Genomic DNA, 26070 nt, shown 5'->3' on the forward strand with positions numbered 1-26070 from the left:
ATATCCTCCCAACAATACCTGGAAGATCTTGTTTCAGAATGTCTGTCTCATCCCTGACCTCCCATGGTTCTATTCGACACCTCCTAGAATTGGTACACGAGAGAGCAGTAGGTAGGTACCTAGTAATCTAGGTGGACGAGCTGTCAGCCTACCGATGTCCGAATGTGCTAGCAGCAGAGTCAAGTTGTTTGATGTGGAACCTCTTCAACTGAAGGACCCTATCGGTCATATGCACCAAGGCCCAGCCAGCCTAGCCTCAGCTCCGGGGCGGTATCAAAAGCAGTATTACCTACTTACCTAGTACCATCATGGCCAAGGCCCAAACCGTATGAACGTATCTGCCTGTACGATTACGATGGATACAAAACGTCAAGAAACCTGTTTTCACCATCTGATGCACGGTTGTGGATTGTATTGCCCGTTCGGACTACAAGGCGCATGGATATTCTCCGTTGGAGAGGAACTCGAAGCGCTAAGGCTGTGATCCTGGAGGCTCTGTCCAGGAAACCACCGGTTCTCGTCGGAGAATATATGCAGATGGCTATAAGATTATGAGCTGATTATCGTACGCATCTATATGAAGACAGCTCCATTGGATCGTAGTCTCCTGACGAATCCTTTGCATTGGACACATTTAGCGAGTGTAAGCATCAGCTGGCTTCTATATTGCTCTTATGTGTGGACTGGGAAGATCCTGTAACGGAATACAGAACGATCATTGACAACAACAAATGTCTCCGAGCCATGCGAGGCTGTTGGATGAAAAGCATAGGCCAATATCTCCGTGTTAGGGAGATCTACTTGATCAATTATGACATGGGGAACATATATGGTAATATCGCCCTGATATAAGGGCAACAACGAGCTATTTAGGCTATGGGAATGAGACAAACAAAAGACCTCTCCAATGAGATATCCAGCTTTTACATTGGGACATACCGGGAATGCATAGTGAAATGAAACAATCATGGCGGATTATTCTTGCCTGAACTTGTCAAACGTGCATGATTGGAAGAACTGAAACCAACGCGAAATGTAACTTCTAACAGGTTCATGAGATTCAATTATTCATAATGCTTCATCATAATCTCGTACAGAGTGTTCATCATACCCAGCCACAATTGGTCGCCCCATAAAAGTTATACCGCCGTGAGCATCTAAATATCAAACAAGAACGGATCAACCACCAAAGGACAGACGCTCGCTGACGCTGCCTTTACTTGTGTTTGTACCACAGTCCCCTGTTTCCAGAAACCATCCTCCTCCAGGGATTTTGCGCGCAGGTGGCCCTAATCGAATTATACGTCGTTCAGTCTCCGAGCCCCGAAATTGCTGCCAAATCCCACCAAGTCTCGAATGGTCCACCTCCACCCTTCTCCGAGTTCTCCACGATCGAACGTAGTCCATTTGTCGACCTTGCGTCTCCACTTGTCTTCCTCTGCACGCTGACGTTTGACAAATTCTGGACCGACGTCGAACTCCTCCGTGATGGGCCATTCGTCGGACGATCCTCCACAACTCCGATCATCCCCGCTTCCACCAAGGCCAGGATCGTCATGTGCACCCGAATTTCGTCCGCCAGATAGCCTCCCTTTTTCTTCTAGGTCGTCAAGACCGGCGAAAACATCGTCCTCATCCTGGACCGCTACCAGGCCCTTGGTTCCGGGTTGCAGTGGGGCCAGCCTTAGCCAACACATCCGCTGGGGATCAAAGATCATCCCCCCAACTACCTGTACGTTTTGCATCGCGCCTATGTTGGTTATGAGCGCCGGCGCTGGTTTTGGCGTTTTGGGGGAGTTTGTGTCAAACTCCTGCACTAGGTTCTCATTTCCTTCCCAACGAAACGTGCTGGGGTTGTATCGCATGCCATTCATAGCTGGGAATGTCAGTATCGATGGCTACCCGCAAAGATGTTTCGACTTACATTTGGGCTCCTGAACACCGGCCCCCATCGGCTTGATCAGCTGCGGCTTTGATTTAGAGCCGACAGGAGGCCGGCTTCTTTTGCTTCGGATAGTCCTTGTACCCGACGGCACGCGCGAGGCACTCTGAGCTTTGAAGTTCGCGTTGAAAGAATCAGAAAGGTCGCTGTCACGATTCTTCACGTTAAACGTCATCGAAGCAATGCGCTGTTCCCTGGCGTTTCTCGAGGCATTTGTATCGCGCGCAAATCGCGGAGTAAAATCACCTGTTTTGGATGGTGTACGCTGTGCTTGTTGTACTTGCTGACGAGGAACATCCGTTCCCTGCGGAGCTGGGTTACTCCGCTCGAGTTTGCCTTTTAATGATCTCGGCACACCTCGCCCAGAAGGTTGCTTCATGAACTTGCTCTCAGCGGAAGTAGATGTGGGCAAATCATCGAAGGAAGCCAATTCTGTGCCATCGCCGAAATGGCGCCGACGAGCCGGCCGAGTAAGCGTTCGTGAGGCGCTCGACATTACGGTCTCTGGGCTTAAATCACTGGAGCTACCCCCCAAACTCCCACGGAGATTCGGACGGGACACTCGGGGTGAAGGCCCTTGTGGATAATAGATGTCATTAGAACCCTCCGAGTCGCTTCGGCGAGAGTGTCGATAGGTTTTGAGGCTGGCGTGATGAGACTGTCTTTCAGAAGCCCCGGCTGGAATGAAAGGTGCCTGTAATTTACGGCCGACCGCTTTAGTATCAATTCCTACGCGGTCAACAGGACTTCTAGACCCGCTAGCGTAAAGATTAGACCAGTTCGTCACATCCTTGCGAGGCGGACCTCGAGATGACGTCGATGTTGTGTGGTGCATATGTCGCATTGTTGGCATCGATCTCTTCGTATTGAGTAATCGTTTCCCGCCACTGGCGCTTTTGTCGACAGGCGCATCTCTCGATATCCGTGCGCCAACTAGCCGTCGGGCTGGGGCCAAGGGTCCGGGTGATGGTGATGTAGAGCCAGAAGAATGTCTAGACGCAGAAGAATGATAGGAGTAGTCGCCTCGGGATTGAGACGCCCGAAACTTGGCCAGTGGCGCACCGCTTTCTGAGACGGTTTCGAGGTGGGTTGAATGTTGTCGTTCGTGGTTTGAGAGACGGGGAATCCGTGTCCTTGGGGACCCAGTTGTATTCGTAAAGGTGAGTGTTGTGGCCGAACGTCGTGGCGAACCTTCTGTGCGCTCTTTCTTGCATTTGACGTTCGGATTGACTGTAAACTTCCTAGGACTAAAAGGGTCGAGATCGCCAATTTCAAGATCTGAGAAGAAGTCTTCGGATTTAACCGACTCTTGGAAATTCGTGCTCGACGCAGAATTGTCCACGACGGCAGTGTTTGGTTCTCGGGGTTTATTCAGAGGCGTTCCCAGACTCAATGGGCCTTCTGGAATAACAAGACCATCAAGACCTTCATCGTCACTTTCACCGGTGAGACAACTGGATGCGCTGGGACTGACTACAGAGACAGAGGAACTTGGGTTCGATCGGTGGTCTCGTCCAGTGCCACCGAATCGAACCCCAATGCTGCCTTCAGACCAATCGACGTCCAGGTCATCTGGGGCAGCGGTTGAATCCTGCGGGTTGACTTTTCGGTGCGAAAGTTGAAAGTCAAAGTCTTCCGGTAATTCAAAGTCGTCTTCTAAATCCTCAGTCGTATTCTTTGGTATGTCATCCCAGGGTCTCTGTTCTGAATTCCTCGTATGGGGGGATCGAGACTTCGCCAATTTGATCGTAGGAACATCTTGACTGCCGTCTTCTTCATCGTCTTGGTCTCCAGGCGGCGCGATATATGCCGATACCGGGAATGACGGGGTATGATAATCGCCCCAGCAAGCAGGATTCGAGCCCTTTATCGGACTTCTTGTGGGAGAGCTGACCTGCCGGATAGACTCTGGGAAAGATCCCTTTGGCGGACTCTTCAGTTCCAGAACGCTTTCTGGACCTGGGAACTCCACGTCCTCAGACCAATCATCAATCAAACATTTCTTAGGTTTCTTACTTCCGAGACGTCTGATAGTCCCGCCAACAAGAGCCGATCCAGAAATATTTGAAGGTAGTGGGATTCCCGCGCTTTTAGCAGACGTAATGGCTTCTTCGCTCACAATGTCCCCGCCAGCCACTAAAGGAACTTGCCAGTCCTCATCACCACCCGGGTTGGAATCAAGGTCCGAGCGTGCAGAAAGGCGTGAGGATATTGAATCTCGATGCCCGGAGCGGCGTACGGATGAATTCGTTACAGAGGTAGCCGTTGACGCAGCTCGCAATTGGATATCATCGCATAGCAAGTCGTCGTCATCGTCCCAACACTCAATCGACTCCTCGTCACGGTGGTGAAAAGGAAAGGTTAATGGCTCCATGGTATTGCCGGTATCAAAGACAGCGATTCAGTATGCGTTCCTGTAACAACTGGATAAGGCGACAAAGCCTAGGATCTTTCGGCGTTAAAAGTGCGTCGAAGGAGCCAATGGGCGTCATCCCGTATGGATCGTACAAAACGATGGTGATTTTTTTTTGAATGAGAACCGCGGTTCGGATTTTCGAGAGTTGTTTTGGGGAGAATTCGATCTTATGATTGTGACCTAGCGGGCTTGAGTGAAGGCTGTACACATGAAGCCTGGAGGGAACCAAATAGTTGTGTCGCAGTTAGCAATCAAGGGATCCCATCAAGGTTATTAAAAGGCGGCGTGTCGAGGAGAGCGGACTGGTATGATGAATAAAGCCATGAGATAAGGAAGAAAAACACGACTTCAGAACAACAGCTGCGTGCGAGATTTCCAGTCTCTAGGGGGGCAGAGGCAGGGAGACTTTTATGAGATGCTTGGCCAGCACAACACTGTCGTCCGCGGGGAGTGAATAATCTCTCACTCAGCAGTGTTTAAGACAGCATGGTGAGGATTTGAAGTAGAATGACAACATGAGTTCATCAATTTGAAAAAAGAAAACGAAAAAATAATTTTATAAAAAACTAATATAAACCAATCATTGTTATTGTTCAATAGGGGGCTGGGTGGTGTAGTGACAGATAGAAGAATGAGGTAAGATTGCTATTGTTTTGTTGGTGTGGAGTGAGTCGTTGTTGCTCTGACACTCGGGGTAGTTTGATCCACAACCCTGAGATGCCCTTGGATTAGTTGCCTGAGTCCTCTGGACTGGTCACATGTCCACTCGAACAACAGAACCAGATTAACTACGGAGTATATGCCATATCAAAAGCATAAAAGTCTACGAGACAGACTATATAAAACAAGGGATGATCTCTTGGTATTGAGATAAGGAACAATGGTTTAATGATGACGAGTCTGTGATCGACAATACAATATATATATAGGACTGGCCAAACATATTGAAGCATTCAACAGATAGGGAAACCATTCAACAACGCCTACACTCACTCACTCTTCCACAATACTTACCGATCTTGGCCTCAATAAAATGAAAAAATAGACAACCATTTTCACTTTCTGAAAACAATAACTGATTCACCAGTATCATCCACATCGGTGGTTTAGGTACCTGATACTCGAGTACCCGCTCCGTGTTTCTGCCTGGCCGGTACCCACGGTTAGATACCTCCAGTTACCCCAGCTCAAGCTCCCACCTCCGATAGCCCCGTCCGTGCCATGTGCCTAAATCGTCATCCAACGCATCCAGACCGGAAGTAGGCAACAATGGCTCCACCAGAACTCTCACTCATTTATCTGAGATAAAAGCCCAACAACTGCCTGGATGTGATTCCACATCAGCTGCACCCTTTTACTCCTGTCAATTCACCTACTATCTGTTTCTAAACAACAACAATGTCTCAATCAACTCCCCAAGTACTATGCATTCCAAGATCAGATGATACCGGAAGATATGTGCTTCTCAACGTTTCTCGCCCAAAGGACTCCCTGTTCGATCTAGATGTCATTGCCACCGAAGGGGAAAGCCCATATACGGGCACTGGTACGCCTCCTCCCGTCCGTTTCGATGCTCATGGATACTCAGACTTATAGGACAGTAAGGCAGAAACGCCTAAAAGACCTCCGCGCAAAAAATTACCACGGGAGCGACGATGAATGGATCAAAATCATGTCGTACGTTTTTGGTCAGGAACAATGCAACGCAGGGCAGGGCTTGTTATCCGGGATTGAATCATCGGCCAGCATCGTTGGGTCTGATGATGAGGACAAAGAGATGATCATCACGATACGAAAACGCGTGCAGTCTATAACTGTATGTCAGACTTGCATATGATGAGGCCTTTTTGATCCTCGTGTGCTAACGTTGATCTATGGTAGCAAAGGCTTGGTTCTCTGGCCCTTAAGCAAAACGATGAACAAGCCATTGAGCTTTTCGATTGGTCTGGTGTAGCCGTTTCGAGAGCGCAGCATCTCGAGCTGCAGCTATCTACCTTGACTGACCGTTACCAAGCCGCGGAGACCACGATCGATGAGCTCACTAAACAGCTACAAGACTTCGTTCAAACCAAAAACCAACACGAGGAGCAACTGATGGGGAATTTTGCCCAGCTCTTGAATGAGAAGAAGCTCAAAATTCGTAACCAACAACGATTGTTATCATCCGCCAAAGTAGACCCAGAGAAATGTAAGTCCCCGCGGCCAAACGCCTACAAAATACCTGAAACTGAAAGCTCACGTCATCTCAATCCAGTGTCTAACCTTGAAACGACACTGGCGGATGGGTCTCCCATACAGCAGAGTCAGACTGGGAAGCGCGGTGTCCCTCAGTCCACCGACGACGTATCCGAGAGCGAAGACGGGTTCGAGAAAATGCAAATCGACGATAGTGGGCTGAAACAGAGCGAGCAACAAAACGAAGAAGCACCGGCTGCACAACAACGCGATTGGGACGATGATTCCACGACCGGCGGGTCTGCTTTATCGACCACTGATGCATCGGATAATGAGAAGACATCAGGCGACAAAGAAGCAGCTTCAGGTGGTCCAGCTATCAAGAAAGCGCCCCTGGTGCCTCCACCGCGCAGATCTCTGCCTTTCCAAAAGAGATCCACAAGCGACACGCCACAGGTGGCCACAAAGGAGGATGCCGGGGAAGGCACCACCGAAGGAAGTGATGATGATGAGCTGTAAACTTTGGTTTATGGTGATTGGCAAATAGGATATCTCTCTTCCATCCAATCTAAATCTTCATTCCACTGAGGGTTTGTAGGCTGTATGTATAACTTGATTGTGGTTAAAACACGTACAGGTCTAGTGATCCCAAGGAACTCTGCAGAACAATCTTAGACAGTCTTCCTTCCCCGCATCATTGATCAGCAAGCCTGTCATGATTGGTGATGAGCGTGGATCAATTCTCGGACGAATATAGGGTGTAGTGTAACTAGTGCTTGGTTGATAGAATATTGATGCGAGAACTTCGAAGGAACGGTTCATATATATAGTCTAACGCTGATAACTTCCAGTTCGTGTTTGCATAGAATCTATCATGTCAAATAGGACAGCCCTATCCTACAATCTCACAATACTTTCTACTGCCCTGTTAAATGATTTCAGTCTTATGTACAAGTTTACCCTTGGTGATAGGTAGATTATACACAAGGGTATTTGGGAGGCACTCTTAAAGAAATGGTAGACAACGGTTATAACAAATAGACGAATTTATGTTTAGGTGTTACAAACAACAACGCCTAGACCAGTAGATAAAACACACAAGAGAAGATCTTTTATTCAAAAAGAAAAGTTTGGGAAGACCGCCACCACCGGACCCCCCAAAAAATTAACCGTACAGAGCCTGGGGAGACATTTCACCAGCGGCCATGAAGTTGGTCTCGGGGTTCCCGGTAGCCTTGGCTGCCGAGCAACGGGCCATGGTAGGTGAGCTGATAAGGGAATTAGTTCACTGTCAAAGTCTCGCGCACATTGATTTGGACAATCGGGGGAGAGCTTACCTTCTGGAAATGGTATCTGTGAAATAGAAGTCCTCGATGACACTCTGGAAAGGAGCGTCAGTTGGCTTGGTGCCCTTGTTCTGGTCGACCAATTGGACCTTGCTCAAGGAACCCAGGCTAGTCGACTCAACAACGTCATATCGGCGCATCACAGGGCTGATCTCCTCCATGCGATCACGGAGAGCCTCGATGTCATCGTAGGGAAGAGGGGCATCTAAGAACTCGCTAGTGGCGCGGATAATCTTCCAGTCGTCGCGAGCAGCGCCAGGCAAAGAGGTTGCTGCCCGAGTGACCTGCACGCGGCCTTCGGTGTTGATGTAGGTCCCGGACTTTTCAGTGTAGGCGGCGCCGGGCAGGACGACATCCGCAAGCTGAGCACCGCGGTCACCGTGATGTCCCTGATAGATGACGAATGCATCGCTAGGGACCTCACTCTGGGCAACCTCATCGGCCCCGAGAAGCCAGAGCATCTTCGGCTTAGTCTGAGCAACTTCCGGCGACGGCGTGGTGAAGCCAACTTCGTAGGCAGCAGCACGGGAAGCGGCGCGCTGCAGGACGTTGTAGCCTTGCCATTCGGGGGTGTTGAAAACGTTGGCATGCTTCTCCACGTAGTTACCAACAGCTTCGAAAATTGCCTTGGAATCAGCGTGTTCGGCAGCAGCGCTACCGACAACGATCATGGGCCGCTGGGCAGAGGCAAGCTTTTCTCCGAATTTCCCAGCGAGCGCGGCCTTCAAAGAACCGACGTCGGCACCAAGGTGCTCGTAGTCAAAGGTACTATCGAACTCTTGTCCGACAAGTCCGATCTCCAGATCAGAGCGCAGGTATTGCTTTCTAATGCGGGCGTTGAGGACGGAGGCCTCATGGCGAGGGTTCGTGGCAACAAGGAGAATGGCATCTGCCTCTTCAATTCCGTAGATCTTCGAGTTGAAAAGATAATTCGAGCGAACATCGACACCGTGAGCGACAGGCGAACTACCGCCGGGCTGATCCAAGGCGAGATTATCGGAACCGAGCTTGTTAGCCAGGTCCTTCATGGCAACAAGCGATTCGGCATCAACGAGGTGGCCAGCGACGGCCTTGAATTCGTTGTCCTTGAGCTGCAGTCTTTGATGGGCAGACGAAATCTCAGTGAGAGCTTGTTCCCACGTGGCCGGCGCAAACTTCCCATCCCGACGGATGAGGGGCGTCGTCAATCGTTGGGTCTTCAAACCATCACAAGCATAGCGAGATTTGTCGTTGATCCACTCTTCGTTGATATCGTCGTTGAGTCTCGGAAGGATCCGCATCACTTCCATACCCCTGGTATCGACACGGATGTTCGATCCCAAAGCGTCGAGAACGTCAATCGATTCGGTGTGTTTCAGTTCCCACGGACGAGCGCGGAAGGCATAAGGCTTCGATGTGAGGGCTCCAACGGGGCAGAGGTCGACAATGTTACCGGAGAGCTCGGAATCGAGGTTTCTCTCCAAATATGTACCAATCTGCATATCGTTTCCTCGGCCAGCGGTGCCGAGTTCGGGGGCACCGGCAACATCGTTCATGAACCGGACACAACGAGTACAATGGATACACCTGTTCATGGATGTCTTGACGAGGGGTCCGATATTCTTGTCTTCGACAGCACGCTTGCCACCAACCTCGTGGAAACGCCCACGGTCGGCACCATACCGCATGGACTGATCTTGAAGGTCACACTCACCTCCCTGGTCACAAATGGGGCAGTCAAGAGGGTGGTTAGCCAAAAGAAATTCCATCACGCCCTCCCTTGCTTTGTGCACCAGGGGCGAGTTGGTCTTGACATTCATGCCGGGCTGGACGGGCCAAGCACACGAAGCCACCGGCTTGGGAGCACGCTCTACTTCCACCAGACACATCCGGCCTTGATATATGTTAGCTCGTCCTCTGATTCTCCACTCCTGATCACTCAATCTCCGGGGACATACAGTTTCCTGCGATCAATAGCTTTCTATCAAATTTGTTAGTAGCGGTATTATCAACGGGAGAACCCTGGGGGGCCGCGGAACGTACTCATGATAACAGTATCTAAAGCCAGCTGTTAGTAAAATTGATCACATCTACCTCCAAGAAAAAGGAAAGACGAAGAAAGATTGTACCTGGGAATAGTTGCGCCTGCCTTTTCGCAAGCCTGGATAAGGGCCGAGCCAGCTGTAAATCGTGTAAGTAGGGGAGGGGCTTCAAAACGCCGGCTCAGAGATATAGTCACCTTCGACTGAGATCTTCTTCCCATCTGGTAACAAAAGTCAATTAGCGGCGATAACAATCAAAGTCAATCATTGAGACCCACCAATTGTCAATTCCACATCGGCGGAGCGAGGGACTGTCGTCGCAAAGGTCCTGGGATAGTTGACCTTCGAACCCCGGATAGACCGGGCGGCCGCACGGAACAGCTGCGGCCGCATGCTGTATGATGAAACGGACACGGGAGGGAAGGAAAGAAATGCAATAAGCCCCGTAGCAAAGAATTGCTGGCAAGGAGGGAGTGGGCGTGAGGCTTTTCTAGGCTTGATGATGTCCTTGAAGAGAGCAAGCACTTTGGGCTCGTTCGGACGGATTCTGCCATTATGCCCGTCTGGGGCGTCACTCGCAAATTGCCGGCCGCGGATTGGCTCGGTTATGTGGAGAATTCATTAATCCGAGCCTTTCCTTTCCCGCCTGCCGCAGCATAAATTTGTGTCTTTTCTTTCTTCTCCTTCTCTTCTTCTTTTTTTCTTTTCTTTTACTAACTCATTCAAGGGCATGTTTATTGTAGGTGGCAGAGCGCTTTCAGTGTCTGCCTCCTCTGCTACGTGTTCCGAGACTAAATGGACTGAGCTGGAGCTCCCTAGGGTTGTTTTCACCATGAAGACGTTGGCCTGATGATGGGTGGTTCCTTACCAACAGCCGCAACATTCCCCTATAATAATTTGATTTATAATTTAGCTTACTGGTTACTACTGTCCGTTCCACGGCGCAATCAATTTTCACCAATGCTACCTTCTCTACCTTTGGTTTTTCAATCAAACTGTATCCATTGAGTCTGGCTTACATTCTGAGTCTTTTTTCAATTATTAGTAGATTAGTAATCCATGGAGTACACAATTCGTCAGGACGAAGCGCCAGTTCAGAACTTTTCATATCTTGCTCCAAATCATCGACGCATCTCCACGCCATGCTCATCGCTCGAATCTTTTGAAGTTTGTTGTTCCATTATATTGCCGAATATTGTACAATTGAATGAAAGAAACGGATGGGAACAAAAAAAGTGTAAAAAGCAAACCCCACTAGCCTGGTAATAATATCAACGTTATAATGCCATGATATGGTACAATGGGATAGGACTCAATTAGTAAAGCCTGCGCACTAAGAATCTTTCGATTGCCAGGTTTTTTCTTGCTTTGTACCAGGAGGGAGCCATGCCCTGGCATTGCTATTCCCTCTTGTGCGAGCACGACTGGGCTCGTCGTCCTCCTTCTTGGGATGATTCGGTATGGGAAGATTATCCGGGTAGTATGCTGATCGATCGGGAGTTTTCTCCGCGGGGAATGAATAACCATTCGAGTCCCATGCTTTGTTAGTTTGATGATTTAGCGGGAGAACACTTCCTTTCGTGCGGAAGTAATCGGAGTTGGCTCGCTGGTCTGCCATATCGTCATGGCTGTTGCGATCATAAAGATAAAGTCCAAGAAAAGTAAGGGCAATCCCAACAGCCTGCAGCGAAGTGGTCGAGTTGCCGAACCATATAATTGCGGCAACAATAACGAACACCCTCTTCACCAACGATGCAACCGAGTAAGACACGGGCGATACCATCGACAACAGAACAAATGCAAGAATATTCTGCGCAAAATGGGATACCCCATTGAACACGAACTCGAGGAAAAGTGCACCATGGTCCAAGGATCCTTTCTTTTCCGAAAGAGAGATTGCCCCGTCCTGGACTATATCCGAGAATAAGGGATACCCCTCAGTGATCAACCAAATGGGTAGCGTTAAGATAAAGGCTAACCCAGAGCAGTAATAAAGCAGGTTGAGCTTATCCAACTTGGTTCGACCTAACGACTGCATTTCCGACTCAGCACGCGCAGCTTCATTGAAGAGCTTCTTAGAGAAGATATTCTGGGACACAAATACTATAGCCGCAACTAAAGCGCACAAGATCCCGAAGAAGTTGGTTGAAAATCCCGTCGAACAAGCGAGCATAACGCCCAAGGTCAGTGGAATGAGAGACAGATAAGTGGCTTTAGCATATCGAATGCGGAAGACCACGCGGTACGCTAGTACCGTAAAAAGAGGCGAAAGCCCCTTGATGGTGTGAACCAAAGAAACTGGTATCTGTGAAGTAGCCATAGAGCTAAGTATGTGGCCAGCCAACTGAAATACTGCTAGGGGTAAAGCAGTCATGACAACTTCACGCGAAGGCTGTCGAATGCCGTTTTTGAGAGCCGGGATGCTAGTTTTGAGCCAAGGTAGTGAGTTCGAAAGGCGGGTGAGTAGTTGACACCAGAATGCCACAAATGCGAACTGTACAACTGTAAGGGTGACTGGTTTCGGCAGGGCGTTTAGGATGGATTTAGACGATGTGTTCGTGAGCGCCGAAGTCATGTACCAAATCAGACACAGAGTCTAGGTAGAAGTCAGCCAGCAACCTATGCAAATTCGGCAATACCATCTTACGATCAATCTATATGAGACTGGCGCCCTGAGGGCCTGCGCCAATTCCTGTGCGTTGGCGCTCACACTGGCATTGCGAGTCCGAATAGTGCTAATCGCCTCGCTGATACTCTTTCTCGACCTCTGCTTTGGATTCCTGAGTGACCCATTTGCGAAATCTCGACTTGCATAGCCAGCTTTCCTCGGTGCCCAGCGGTTGTTCGGTGTATATGGTGGCGTAGGGTTCGCATCGGGCTCTTTCGTCTTCGGTGAGTCGTAAAGCTCGTCGCTGAATGCTGGGAACTTGTCCACTGGGCTCGTCATCAATTGTGCGTTGGGCGCTCTTGTCGGTATTTGCAACTCTGTCGGCTGTAACGAAGAACGCCGTCCGGTACCCGTTGTTATAGCCGTAGTCATTTCCCAGTCTCTCAGTCGCTGTTGGAACGGCGCTTCTTGTGGTTAGTTTATTTTCCTATGCATCTCCACATGGAGAAATAAAGCTGCGGACATACCATTTGAATGAATAAAACAATTTTCTGAGTGGGAACGGAGACAGGGGAGGGGAGGAGATTGGACTGGACAAATGTGAGATGATGTCTCGGTTGCAAGGATAGATGGTAGGACAGTGAAAGAGGGACGTTGCGGTTGGATCTATTATTATTCTTTTGGTACCCTCGTAACGTTTGCAGATAGCAGTCCTGTACGGAGCAGTATTTAAGTTACTAAGTGGGTACAGGAACACAAGAGTCCCTCAACCCCCGTCTCAGGTTATCCACGGTTATCCACACTGCATGACTAACATTGTACTCTAATCCTGTATTATGCACTTACAGCCCCGTGTCTCATAGAAGATCCGAACAATACTATTATATAACTATGTAATATTACAATTCTTTTTTCCCTTGAAGTTCTTTCTTTTTGCGACCATATTAGAATACATTGTTCTTCAAAACTTCGAAATATCTCAGATCTCTACCTGAGACATAGGAAGGGTCGGTGCTGGATACCCGGAATAGGCTAATACTGCTAATTGATTGCGTAGTTACGACTTTTAGGACCTGATAGGCCCAGAAACACGGTTATCATTCAAGCTGTTTGTCGGCGGAGTAGGTGATCGCAATAATTATGGGCATCATAACTAACTATCCCAACTAGTTAGAATTTCATGGACAAAGCATTCCGCCCAGAGGTCTTTACTACGAATCATATGTGCGACCCAAAAGATTATTTCTCTGACAAAAAATTAGATATCAACAAATTGACTAGTGGACAACATGCTTGCGAACTGGATGTCTGAGAAACTGATGAGGACATAAGATCGAAAAAAAAACAAAAAATTATTCAGTACGGGGTATCGAGTACCTAGCAGGACACACTCTTTATTCTATTAGTATATGGCAATGTAAACTTGGTCTCAAGAAACTACCTATAGTATGTACATAACGCACGTTGTCAATCGATAGTATGTAGATTACGCCATGACCCATTATTAGACAGATAAATCATTAACTTGTCAGCGTCATATGGCATACTTGAACCTTTTGTTTACATATAAACTTCAAGTCCGAGGCATGAATTAATCCGATTCCGATTCAGTGAATCGGATTGGTTTTCGAGAAGAAGGAGGATTTATCTTGAATTGATTCTGAAGCAGGATACAAAAATGTGTACCATTTGATACTTTCTCCTCTCGCAGACATACAATTCCTCATACAATATGTACAAGGGCATCTAGGGATTATTTTGAGACCCCGGGAGAACTGAATGAACTTGTGGCAGAGAGGCATATGTGATAAGTAAGAGTCAAGTCTGGAGAGCTTATCTTGGGCATTCTATGGAATAATACTGGGGCTTAGTTTCAGACATCAAGTAAGTCAAACAGCTCAAAGATGTCTTATATGATCAGATTTACGATGAAGGTGGATTGGATCCTCATCATCTTTCATAAGTTTATAGAATTTAGGATCATACACCAAGTCGTAGAAGAGGAATGTTATTCTCTGAGTGAAGCAAGAAACCTGAAATAGATAGACTAGGGAAAGATCACCTCAGAGATCCATTGGTCAGTGTCGATGAAAGTCCCCAGACTTAAGTATACAATCATATGGAGATAATTTCGACAAGTGATCAAGGACGGATGTCTCATGATATTATGCAGCATAATGCGCTCGCCTTTTTTCCTAAATTGTTTGACTCTCTTCAAATAGTGAACAGTCACAGTCCAGGCCCAAACAAGAAAGGTCTGTCAAGAACAGTGAGAAGACATTATCTAAAGCACAATCTTGAGATAGTAGCTAACTATATGATAAGTTTCTTGGTAACGTATACCTTACTATACTTTGGTGGAAGTTCTCTCGCGGGAGTGTTGGCCCTGGGCTTTCCTTCTTTTGCGTTGCTTGCTTAACGGTTTCTTTTTTCAGTCACCTTCTCATCATCGTTACTTCCTCAAACTATCTACTCTTTGATTGTTCTTCTTAATGTAAACGCTGGAGTCCCCCGAGGTCTTGCTTCTGATTTTCTGGTACTCTATCTACCTGGTCTGTCTTTTCCCCCTCAAATACAAGATAAATACTGACCAAGACTAATATTTCACCAATAGTCATTTCATACACATTTGTTCTGCTGTTGGACTGTCTTTTCATGTGAACAACTGGATTTTGTGCAGCGTGGAAGTCCTATAAACAGAAGAATTCTGACCTTTACTTCGTTGTCTGCAAGACCCTCTCGTCCTTTGTTGGTTTGTATTGCTGAACTGCAAATTCCGGACAGACTTTGTCTAAAGATCAACATGTCTTTCTATTCAACCGGATCACCTAAATTTGACCGCAAAAGTTCCGAAGGAAAGAATTTCCCTACTGATGGGTGCTCTGAATCCTCAGTGAGTTGTTTGCAATTCCCAGCCACGCGGAGACTCTGGAAAGAATTCGAGTCTGATTGTGTTCTCATATTGCAGGATATCAGGCGTACAAAGCTTTCGGATAGCCCTTCCAATCCCTTGAAATGTTCCAGTCTTGGAAACCTTCAGGCAAAGGTTGAGCATGAGGGCAGTCAAGCATCCAATGTGAGGGTTCTCACTCCCTTCCCCCGAATGGTTTAGGACTTTAGATTAACCTCCAAACCCGTGAGCAGAAGCTAGAGCAGCCGACGAATTTGTCTGCACCTAAGAACTCTGAAATGGAGAGGTTGCTCTCCAAACTCTCGCCAAAGCCTCGGTCTTTCATCGCTCAATCTTCGCTAAAACAAGGAATATTCACGAAGTTGACTGAGCACCAGGCACTGGTTGAGAATCAGGATGACTATCTTACCGCTAGGATGACTGCCCCGGGAAATTATGGAGAAATTGGCAAGTCACTCCGCACATCGTTACATCCGGCCGTTAAAGAATCGCTTCATGCTCCTGCGCTCATGGATACCGTCGGACTTGAAGCGGGACTTGTTGAGGCACCTGAAGTGCTTCGCTTGAAGCAGGAATTGATCGCAGCCAATTCCAAAATTGCATTGCAAGAGCAGGAGTTGGCACAGACACGTGTGATCAAACACACCTTGGACCAGGCTCTTGGTTCTCCGTCTGAAGCGGAATTTAGTGAGCGTGAAATTTCCGAGCAGACAATCAGCAACCTGCAGAATGCATTCAACGCCTCCATGCCAGCTTTCAATCATCTCCAGGATAGATGGAACGCCCAAGATGATTCTCAGTCAGACATATCTGATGCACTTTCTTCTGGTGCGTATGGTAAGGCACGAGGCTTCTGGGTTACCCCAACACAAGGGGCACTGGGGATGAACGCCAATGCTGGGACTGCCGATAAAAGCTATGGCGAGACCCTGCCCTGGCCTATAAATCCATTTGGTCAAGAAGTAGGTGGCGTTTGGGGTGGTGCAACTTCGAACACCGATGGCATTGGCCACCCTCTAGCAACCCACAGGGTGTTTTCAGGGCCCTCCCCTGGAACTTGCAATGCCGATACGCGGTTTTCTGGTGAGCCAGCCAGGTACCTTCAAAGCCCCAACTTTGGGCCACGCAGATCATTCACTCAAACAAACCGTGGTGCATCTTGTTTTCCGGCCCAAAATTCGCCTTGGGGGACGTTTTCGACTGGTTCTCCTGGTGGGAATATACCCAGATCGCCAACCAACCGACAGAGTACTTATCAGCAAGTTGGATACTTCCCAACCCCCTCGTGTTCCCAGAGACATATTGACACTCCATTATCTCCCACGGCCACTGAATTCACTTCCTCTAGTACAACCGTAGTGCCTTGGGGAAACTCATCGGTGAGCGACATTCGAACCAATTACTTGAAATAAGCTAAGATATTTAGATGAGCGGGAACTACAACCAGACTTACGTTTCACCACTTGAGCCGTTAAACTACCGCCGGCTTCTCGACAAAAACGTTTCTTGCGATTGGAGGTATATTGTAGACAAGATTGTCTGCAATAACGACCAACAAGCGTCCATCTTCCTGCAACAGAAGCTCAAAGTTGGAACTACAGAGCAGAAGTACGAGATTATCGAGGCGATAGTGCACCAGGCCTACCCACTTATGGTCAATCGATTTGGAAACTTTCTAGTGCAACGTTGCTTCGAACATGGCACTCCGGAACAAGTTGTTGCCATTGCCAATGCAATCAAAGGCAATACCTTGAGCCTCAGCATGGACCCTTTTGGTTGCCATGTGATCCAAAAGGCTTTTGACTGTGTTCCCGAGGAACATAAGGCTGTTATGGTTCACGAGTTGCTTCGCAGAATCCCAGAAACAGTCATCCATCGGTATGCGTGCCATGTTTGGCAGAAACTCTTCGAGTTGCGCTGGAGCGGAGAGCCACCTCAAATCATGGCTAAAGTCAACGACGCATTGCGCGGAATGTGGCATGAGGTCGCCTTAGGTGAAACAGGGAGTCTAGTAGTTCAGAATATATTTGAAAATTGTGTGGAGGACGAAAAGGTGAGGGTTCCCAGCACCAAGCACCGTCCAGTGCCCCCTTTCTTCGGACAGGATAATATGCATACATGGACATGTTTTGGATTGCCCTAGTCTAACTCACTGACAATATCCAGCGACCGGCTATTGAAGAAGTGCTAGCTAAAATCGACGTGCTTGCACACGGTCAATTCGGGAATTGGTGTATCCAGCACATATGTGAGCATGGTGCTTCTCACGACAAAAGCCGTGCCATTGAGCATATCATCCACTGGTCGGTTGATTATAGCATGGACCAGTTTGCCTCTAAAATAGTAGAAAAATGTCTGAAAATAGGAGGTCCAGAGTTCTTGGACCGCTACCTCGCTCGAGTGTGCACCGGTCGTACTGATCGACCTAGAATGCCTTTGATTGACAGTGAGTTTAGATCCCCATCGACCTGTGTTGATCTTATTCTGAAACATGGCAGTTGCTGGAGATCAGTACGGCAACTACTTAATCCAGTGGATTTTGATGAATGCTGCACCGCACCAGCGTGAGCTTGTAGCCAGTCATATCAGGTTCTGCCCTATTTCCTTATATGGCGTCATGCATCTCTAACAAAGGCAAAATAGAAAACACATGGTCTCTCTTCGTGGTTCGAAGTTCGGATCTCGTGTAGCTATGCTTTGCTGCAACCCATCCCATGCGACTCGGCCGGGACCAGGTGCTGGAATCCAAGTCAATCGTTTCAACAACTATGCCGAGGACAGATTCCAAGTCGCTGGACACCATACTGGAAGATTTCATCGTGGCAACCAGTGGAATTCCAGCTACGCACCTTTCCGCTGAGTCAACTCACCAGCAGCGAACAAAACTACTTTCGGACCATTTGAAGCTTTCCATACTTCAGATGCCGTGTTTATTAAGATGCCACGAATTATTGACTGGTTGAGTGAACGACCAGATTGATCTTTATCCGAAACTTACGCGCAATTTCCGCGCAGAACCCCTAAGTCGAGCATTGGTACGAAGACGACGAGAAAACGACGAATATGGTTCTCATCTTGCTATTCATCCATGTTTTCCTCAGTTTATCCCACAGGTCAATTCTCTAGAATGACCCCTACGATCTTTAACCAAGCAGTGAGTCGGCCAGTTTGAAGGAGGGTGAAAAATATCTTATGAGAATAAAGTGACAATTACAGATGTAAACTGTTGATGCAGGAGCGTTGGTTTACCAAATCAAACAGCACTTGTTGTGTTTCTATCCACGGTCATATGTCATGTACCATATCAAGGTCATTCCTTATTGCTTATATTCTGCCCCGAAAGCAGGGATGACTTCCACAAGTGGTTCAGTCTTCCCATTCCATTAGAGCAATAGCACTGCTTCCGATTAATTCTTTTTAATAAGTTGGAACCATCAATGGACAATGCCTGTGCCCGCACTAGCTACTGCCCTGAGGCCGCGTTTTGCTCTTGAGTGTGACTGTCAGCATTCTCTTTTTCCCACGGCTTCTGCCTGCTTGGTTTCGAGCTCGGCGTGTCGTGGCCTGTTAAGACGATGTCTGGAATTTGCTGGATCCCCGGGATTGGTTGACCAGTAGTGATGAGTTCGACGATGTGAGCGAATGAAGAAGGGTAACTCGGTTCCTGATGGCGGGCTCCTTGCCCCGGTGATTCAGTCAGCGGCTGTTCACCTGCTGTCGGCGTGTTCAATTGATGTTTCTGGGTCTCCGTTTTGGCTCCCTCTGAAGGCACAGGAGCTGTCACCGAACCCAACCAATCTTTATAAGCCGTGAAATCCAGAGGTGTTGAAAGGTTGTGTTTTCTACATACCCCCGAGCGAGCATCACGATCAGATTCTGATTCAATTCATTGCTTTGAAAATAATAAGAAAAGCGCACTCACTTGGAGAAATAGAAGCATTTGGCCTGTAGGACAAGATCATCCGTGCGGCTAATCTCCGCTTCAGTCGCAGGCGTCTCCGGATGACCGAGTATGATTGAGAGACCGCTGGCAAACTCCCGGTCCGCGAGAAAAGGATACGACTCCAATTGTTTGAAGAGAGATTCTGTTGCTGGGCTCTCGTAGGCGGCGGGGTTTTGAGTCGTCCCTCCAACTGGGGCCGAGGATAGTTCTGGAGATTGCGTTGTCTCCATGCTGGTAAGAACGGTATATGTAGGATCCGAAGGGGGGATGAGTAGTAGATTAAGGAGTCAGGGAAGATCAGACTGTATATCTTTTGTCTGGAAGTCGTTATGCGTGTCGGCAAATATTCTTATAGATGCAAGAGGTTGATTTGGCTCTCAGAATAGTATGTTGATGTGACGTATGGTGGGCCACCCCAGTATTAATGCATTATTTATCACTTATGGTATCCGTAGGGGGGTAACAATACAAACCCCGCCATTACGGCTCACCGCTTGCGGGTATTTTCTGCCATCCCACCCACCAATCGAGCGGATCTGGAACCGAGGATCCTTTTTATTGAAGGGGAGCAGTCCCTACTCAACATGAGACGGTATAATTGGGTCTTGCAGTGTATTGTCATGAAGTTGTACTATACATACAGTGATAGTTTCAGTGTTACTATATCTTCCTATTGTTTGAGATTGTACTCCGTATGCTGATAGATTCAATATTGAACGCGTCAAAAATTCATCAACATTTTCAAATCGAGCGCAGGTCCTGCTTAGCAACCTAACCCAGAATACGGCTGTATGCATTTACACTGGAGATTTTGTCCTTGTCACTATTTTTTCCCTTCAAGATGAACTTTCTTCAACGTTCATGGATTTTTGCTTGATTTTTAACCAATCCTTGAACAAGTTTATACAGGAAATCTTCGTCAAAACATAAGCGCTAAACCGGCAGAAATTTTATGAATAACATTCAGCTACCCCAGAAAAGAGAATACACAAAGATTTATGTAAAGGAAAATGAGAAGGGGGAAAAAAGAGAGATAACACCACCCATGCATTATGTGAGTTCCTCATGTGAACTCAAACGCAAATGCGCTATATCAAAGTGTCCATATCTTGTGACATCTTCTTGGTTTTGGAAGTTTCCGGCTTATCAGAAGACACAATTCCACTCTGACAACCGGGGCAATTGTGAACGACTTCATGTGCAAATACATCGCAGTCAATGCAAAAATGGTTCCTGCACACATTGCATTCATAGCGACTGCTTACACTCATCCCTTTTGAATGGCTTTCTGTGTGTTGCCATTGATCCTTGGGAGGTACTGGAGGGAAAGACATACCGCAAGCAAAGCATGCGGTACTAAGGGAAGCCCTCTGCCACGGAACCTCCACCCAGTTGATCAAAGGGAATAAATGGTGGTACGATCGAGCAAGGTGAGTAGAAAGAATCAGGGTAAGACCGCAAGAAGGACACTCGGCGGGGAGGCCACAGACTTTGCTGTCACATCTAGAACATGAATATCCTCCACGCGAAGGTTTCGAATGACAGGCGCAAAGTGAGGGCAACGTCTCGACGGTACGAGACGGAAAGCCCATCATCAGGAGAGAGCTCGCTGATTGTTTCTGAGAATATGTGGCTGGTGGAGTCGTTACGTCCATCATCAACTCACGAAAATGTTGCTCATTGAGCGCCACGCCATAGGCGGTATCATCGCCGCCATTGGTTTTTGCGCAAAGGTCACGGCAGATAGCAACCTGAGCGGCAAGGCCGACAATCCCTACCCGAATCCGCTCATTGACAAGCGTGGCTATTGTTTGGTGTATATCGCCGGGGTCCGAGGACAGAAGCGACCCAAAGATAATTAGGACCTCTCGGGTGCCATGACTTGGGGTGTGACTATAAGACATAGATTAGTCCTGTAGGTCAAACTCTTAACATAATGCATATCATTCCAACGGGGCGTGGAGAGACGTACAATAGAGCGCCACGAGCCATCTCCAGACCGTTTTGCATACTGGGTAGGCCCTTTGGGTCGTCGTCCCTGAGAGCCTGAATCGCGCTGATATGCTCAGTCGGATTTCCACTCATGTCACTGATCCGAATTGCTAAACCATCTCGCAAACCAAGTACTCCAAGTTGGGCGATCGGATTCTGCTCGAAAAATTCCTTCACGAAGTCTTGGGCGTATCGAATCATCAGAAGGTATCGCGTAGGCCGCAGGTCTTTCTCCGTCATGGATTGCGATAAATCTAAGATCAAGATCAGATGTCGAATTATACCCCGTTGCAACGGGGTGGTGTCTTTCAGGAGCCTGTCGTTGAAGGTCAGCGCACCATGGCATAGGGAATATCGAGGGCGACGACTAGACGCATGAAAAGACCCAACATACCTCTTCCGTTTTCCAGCTTCGAGGAGACCCTCGACTGTGGAACTGATCGTTCCATCGGCACCCTCGACGAGTGTCTCCCACGTTCGCGAAACCTCCCATTCGGCGCCTCCGCGTTGTCTCTTCCTCCTTGAGCGAGAGACCCGAGCGGACCCTCCTCGTGGTTGAACGGCATTGTTTTCATCACCGTCTTCCGAAAGTTCTCCAATATAATCTTCATCGGAATCGGCCATAACCGCAACAACTGTGGTGAATTTGGTGGACTGTGACACCGCGGTTGACCGGAGCCGGAGCTTGGTCGGAACTAGGATCGATCGACAGGCTGGTCCAAGCTCCGCCGGAGCTCTCTCGGACAACCCAGCACTGCAGCAGCCTACAATTCCTTGCTTCAGAAGCCTTGGGGGGATAAATTTCAACGTCTATTAACTGCTGGTCAACTGCAATTCATCCCAAAAAAGGCGGCTCTCCACTCCGGGTGAATTTTCTCGAACCAATGTGGAGGAGAAGGTGTGTTGCATTGAGTGCTGGCGTGGCCACACCATCGGTCCAATGTCATCGTCTCCCCCGCCCCTCCATCCCCCGCTCGTTGACCACCTGCTCGCGACCCCGCCCCATTTCTCGTTCTCGTCTCTTCTCGCGCCCTCAGACCTTCCGCCAACCTTTGACTGCGGTCACAAACCCTCTCACCTTTACGAGATATTGCTCCGCTGAAATACGCGCAATGGCTACCAACGACAGAGAAACTCTCCCGGACGCGTGAGTGAAAACCTCTCCCCACTGCAGATGGGAATGAAATGAAAGGGACAAGTGACGGTGGAATCTCTGACAGCGCTCTAGGGTTAAACCGATCCATTACCATGTATCGCTTTACGACTTGCAGCTTGGCAGCTCCTGGGGCTACAAGGGCAATTTGAAAATAGCCTCCAAAGTCGCCCGACCCACCAAGGACATCGTGTTGAACTCGAAGGAGATTGAAATTCAGCACGCGGAGGTCGCCGGAAAAGATGGTCAGCATGGATTGCTCTACTTGGATATATGAACCCTTGAAATTGGTGGATATACTGATGGTTCGTATCAGGCGCGGTGCTTACCAGGGCTTCTGAGATAACCTACGACAAAACTTCCGAACGCGTGACCATGAAGTTCCCAGATGAAATTGCTCCATCAGATGTGGAGCTAAATATTGCATTCACGGGAACGATGAATAACGCTATGGCTGGGTTCTATCGGTCAAAGTACAAGTCGGCGGTCGAATCGACTGCGGACACCCCGAAAGAGGATGATTTTGAGTACATGCTGAGCACACAATTCGAGTCCTGCGACGCACGCCGTGCCTTCCCATGCTTTGACGAGCCGAATCTCAAGGCGACCTTCGACTTCGAGATCGAAGTGCCCAAAGGGCTGACAGCCCTGAGCAACATGCCCGTCAAGTCGGAAAGAGACGGCAGTAGCCAAGAGCTCAAATTCGTGACCTTTGAAAGAACTCCCGTGATGAGCACCTATGTAAGCCATTGATTCCCCATTTAGTCTTCTAAAATGTCTAACAAAGGCCAAGCTTCTTGCGTGGGCTGTTGGCGACTTCGAATACGTTGAGGCTATGACCGAACGCAAGTACCAGGGCAAGAGTATCCCTGTCCGCGTTTATACCACAAAGGGCCTCAAAGAGCAAGCTCGTTTTGCTCTCGAATGTGCTCATCGCACTGTTGATTATTTCTCCGAGGTCTTTGAGATCGAATATCCTTTGCCGAAGGCCGACCTCCTTGCTGTCCATGAATTTGTAAGCCCCATATCCCGAACATTCTATTTTAGTGTCTGACATATTTGATACAATAGGCCATGGGTGCGATGGAGAACTGGGGACTTGTGACATACAGAACAACCGCTGTCCTCTTCGAGGAGGGCAAATCCGATACTCGGTACAAGAATCGCATTGCCTATGTAGTGGCGCATGGTTAGTCCGCCTCCTTCATCAGCTGCCCGATGAACCACATATTGTCTAACCAAAGTTTCTAGAGCTCGCCCATCAATGGTTCGGTAATCTCGTGACGATGGACTGGTGGAATGAATTGTGGCTAAATGAAGGGTTCGCAACTTGGGTTGGCTGGTTGGCCGTCGACCACTTTTACCCTGGTAAGCCTCTATCGTCCCTGAATATCAATTAAGATCTAACAGTTTAGTACAGAATGGAACATATGGTCTCAGTTTGTCGTACGGAATTCTAGAGGTAATTGCGATGTCAATCAAAAGGTTAACTGTTTCTAGGCTGAAGGTGTTCAACAAGCGTTCTACCTCGATTCGTTGCGCGCATCCCATCCGATCGAAGTTCCAGTAAAGAACGCTCTTGAGGTTGATCAGATCTTCGACCATATTAGCTACCTCAAAGGAAGTTCCGTGATTCGGATGTTGAGTAACCATCTTGGTCAGGAGACTTTCCTTCGGGGAGTGGCTGAATATCTCAAAACTAATGCATATGGTGAGCTTTCTTTGAAGCGAATGGAGCCATCTGGCGTTCAATAGGGACTTACGAGGTGCAATTCACAGGTAATGCCACAACTAGCGACCTTTGGGCCGCCTTGAGCAAAGCTTCGAATCAAGATGTCACTAGCTTCATGGTGAGCTCCAAGATCTCCCTATATTCGCCCAAGATAACTAACTGACTGGCATTTCAGGATCCGTGGATTCGAAAGATAGGTTTCCCTGTCGTCACTGTGGCCGAGGAGCCCGGTCAAATCAGCGTTCGCCAAAATCGATTCCTTTCAACAGGAGATGCGAAACCTGAAGAGGACGAGACAACGTGGTGGATTCCTCTGGGAGTCAAATCCGGCCAAACACTGGATACTGTCGAATCTCGTGCCCTCACCACAAAGATTGACACTGTCCAGGGCGTTGGTCAGGATTCGTTCTACAAGATCAACAAAGACCTTTCCGGGTTCTACAGAACCAACTATCCTGCTGATCGATTGGCCAAGCTCGGAAAGTCTCTGGATCTGTTGAGCACTGAAGACAAGATTGGTCTGATTGGCGACGCAGCTGCGCTGGCTGTTTCCGGAGAAGGCACCTCTGCTGCTCTCTTAGTCCTTCTGGAAGGGTTCAAGACAGAGCGAGATTACCTGTGAGTCGGGAGCAAATTGTCTTGAATACGCGTTCAGTTTAAGAGCAGTGCTAATAGACATTCAGGGTCTGGTCTCAAATTTCATCGTCCGCTTCGAACCTACGCTCTGTTTTCTCTCAAAATGAAACAGTGACTGCCGGGCTGAAAAAGTTTACCCGCGATTTAGCATCACCTGCCGCTGATAAGCTTGGATGGGAATTTCAAGCGAATGAAGATTATCTTACCGTACAGCTCCGTAAGCTTCTTATCGGAATGGCCGGTGTAGCTGGCCACGAAGGGTAGGTCACATTCCATGAGAACGATGCACAAATACCAAAATTAATGTTACAATATAGGATTGTCGCAGAGGCTAAACGGCGTTTCGACCTTTGGGCTACCGGCAAGGATAAGAGTGCCCTACATGCGAACCTTCGATCGGCAATCTTTGGCATCGCAATCTCGGAAGGCGGACACGAGGAGTATAATGCCGTGAAGGAAGAGTATTCCAAGACAACCTCAATCGATGGAAAGGAAATCTGTCTGGCAGCTCTTGGGCGTACCAAAAAGCCGGAGCTTGTCAACGATTACTTGAATTTCGTGTTCTCCGACAAGGTGGCTGTCCAGGATGTCCACAACGGTGCTGCTTCTTTGGCCGCGAACTCCAAGGTGCGAGGTCTACTGTGGGAATACATCAAAGATAACTGGAGTGCTGTCGAGACCCGCCTATCCGCAAACAATGTTGTGTTTGAGAGATTTGTCCGCATGGGTCTCTCCAAGTTCGCCGACCACAGTATTGCCGACGATATCGCTTCGTTTTTCCAGAACAAGGACACAAGTGCATACGATCGTGCATTAGTGATCGTCTCTGACAGCATCAGGACTAACGCACGCTACAAGGAACGGGATGAGAAACTTGTCCTCGAGTGGCTTGCGGCCCATGGCTATGCCTGATGGTAGAGCGCCAAAGTGCATGCATGATGTGTTGGTTGAGAGTGGTTGGCTAAGATTGGGAGAAAGACCAGGGTTAGACATACCGATAGGTCTTCAATGTAGATTGGAACCCACCGTCATCTACCAAGGATTTGCACGTCGGAACCTTGCCCTGCTCGACTTGACAGATGCATGGTTACCTGTATTACCTCTTGTTCAGTACCAGCTGGATTCAATGGATTGGGTTATCAACACGTGATACCGCTTATGTAACTGTAATGATACAGAAGGGGTAGATGTATGG

General features: G+C 48.3%; 8 protein-coding genes across 8 annotated transcripts; 3 read left to right on the forward strand and 5 right to left on the reverse strand.

The window, feature by feature from the left end:
* Positions 1 to 985: 985 nt before the first annotated feature.
* Positions 986 to 5005, reverse strand: BDW47DRAFT_113337 (putative cytokinesis regulator (Byr4)). Its single transcript, XM_024814385.1, has 3 exons — positions 1925 to 5005; positions 1096 to 1876; positions 986 to 1042 (listed from the first exon to the last, which is right to left on the reverse strand). Exons 1-2 carry the CDS (start codon positions 4314 to 4316, stop codon positions 1299 to 1301), a joined length of 2970 nt encoding a protein of 989 aa, XP_024667799.1. The 5' UTR covers positions 4317 to 5005; the 3' UTR covers positions 986 to 1042; positions 1096 to 1298.
* Positions 5006 to 5756: 751 nt separating this feature from the next.
* On the forward strand, positions 5757 to 7112 carry BDW47DRAFT_134763 (uncharacterized protein; the record flags this gene model as incomplete). The annotated part of the gene is made up of 4 exons (XM_024818164.1): positions 5757 to 5904; positions 5960 to 6174; positions 6240 to 6546; positions 6613 to 7112. 4 exons carry the CDS (start codon positions 5757 to 5759, stop codon positions 7050 to 7052), a joined length of 1110 nt encoding a protein of 369 aa, XP_024667800.1. The 3' UTR covers positions 7053 to 7112.
* A 357-nt stretch (positions 7113 to 7469) lies between these two features.
* BDW47DRAFT_113340 (putative NADH-ubiquinone oxidoreductase, subunit G) lies at positions 7470 to 10423 on the reverse strand. The gene is made up of 7 exons (XM_024814386.1): positions 10179 to 10423; positions 10098 to 10121; positions 9988 to 10039; positions 9902 to 9916; positions 9817 to 9839; positions 7871 to 9752; positions 7470 to 7801 (listed from the first exon to the last, which is right to left on the reverse strand). Exons 1-7 carry the CDS (start codon positions 10291 to 10293, stop codon positions 7699 to 7701), a joined length of 2214 nt encoding a protein of 737 aa, XP_024667801.1. The 5' UTR covers positions 10294 to 10423; the 3' UTR covers positions 7470 to 7698.
* A 556-nt stretch (positions 10424 to 10979) lies between these two features.
* On the reverse strand, positions 10980 to 13175 carry BDW47DRAFT_113343 (putative ER to Golgi transport protein (Sly41)). Its single transcript, XM_024814387.1, has 3 exons — positions 13036 to 13175; positions 12548 to 12972; positions 10980 to 12496 (listed from the first exon to the last, which is right to left on the reverse strand). Exons 2-3 carry the CDS (start codon positions 12938 to 12940, stop codon positions 11234 to 11236), a joined length of 1656 nt encoding a protein of 551 aa, XP_024667802.1. The 5' UTR covers positions 12941 to 12972; positions 13036 to 13175; the 3' UTR covers positions 10980 to 11233.
* Positions 13176 to 15697: 2522 nt separating this feature from the next.
* On the forward strand, positions 15698 to 18279 carry BDW47DRAFT_120899 (Pumilio-family RNA binding repeat-containing protein; the record flags this gene model as incomplete). Its single annotated transcript, XM_024815543.1, has 5 exons — positions 15698 to 16798; positions 16846 to 17472; positions 17586 to 17865; positions 17918 to 18008; positions 18063 to 18279. The coding sequence occupies 5 exons, from the start codon at positions 15698 to 15700 to the stop codon at positions 18277 to 18279; spliced, it is 2316 nt and encodes a 771-aa protein (XP_024667803.1).
* A 360-nt stretch (positions 18280 to 18639) lies between these two features.
* BDW47DRAFT_113346 (DUF5572 domain-containing protein) lies at positions 18640 to 19757 on the reverse strand. Its single transcript, XM_024814388.1, has 2 exons — positions 19342 to 19757; positions 18640 to 19261 (listed from the first exon to the last, which is right to left on the reverse strand). The coding sequence occupies exons 1-2, from the start codon at positions 19590 to 19592 to the stop codon at positions 18883 to 18885; spliced, it is 630 nt and encodes a 209-aa protein (XP_024667804.1). The 5' UTR covers positions 19593 to 19757; the 3' UTR covers positions 18640 to 18882.
* Positions 19758 to 20304: 547 nt separating this feature from the next.
* On the reverse strand, positions 20305 to 22149 carry BDW47DRAFT_86770 (TFIIH/NER complex subunit SSL1). The gene is made up of 3 exons (XM_024820081.1): positions 21749 to 22149; positions 21335 to 21670; positions 20305 to 21255 (listed from the first exon to the last, which is right to left on the reverse strand). The coding sequence occupies exons 1-3, from the start codon at positions 21976 to 21978 to the stop codon at positions 20451 to 20453; spliced, it is 1371 nt and encodes a 456-aa protein (XP_024667805.1). The 5' UTR covers positions 21979 to 22149; the 3' UTR covers positions 20305 to 20450.
* A 317-nt stretch (positions 22150 to 22466) lies between these two features.
* Positions 22467 to 25787, forward strand: BDW47DRAFT_120901 (M1 family metallopeptidase; the record flags this gene model as incomplete). Its single annotated transcript, XM_024815544.1, has 12 exons — positions 22467 to 22501; positions 22583 to 22752; positions 22824 to 23248; positions 23301 to 23522; positions 23579 to 23696; positions 23759 to 23875; positions 23928 to 23953; positions 24008 to 24218; positions 24287 to 24357; positions 24415 to 24857; positions 24923 to 25135; positions 25193 to 25787. 12 exons carry the CDS (start codon positions 22467 to 22469, stop codon positions 25785 to 25787), a joined length of 2646 nt encoding a protein of 881 aa, XP_024667806.1.
* Positions 25788 to 26070: the final 283 nt, after the last annotated feature.

This window comes from Aspergillus candidus, assembly GCF_002847045.1.
Source record: "Aspergillus candidus strain CBS 102.13 unplaced genomic scaffold BDW47scaffold_78, whole genome shotgun sequence".
Lineage (NCBI taxonomy): Eukaryota > Fungi > Ascomycota > Eurotiomycetes > Eurotiales > Aspergillaceae > Aspergillus > Aspergillus candidus.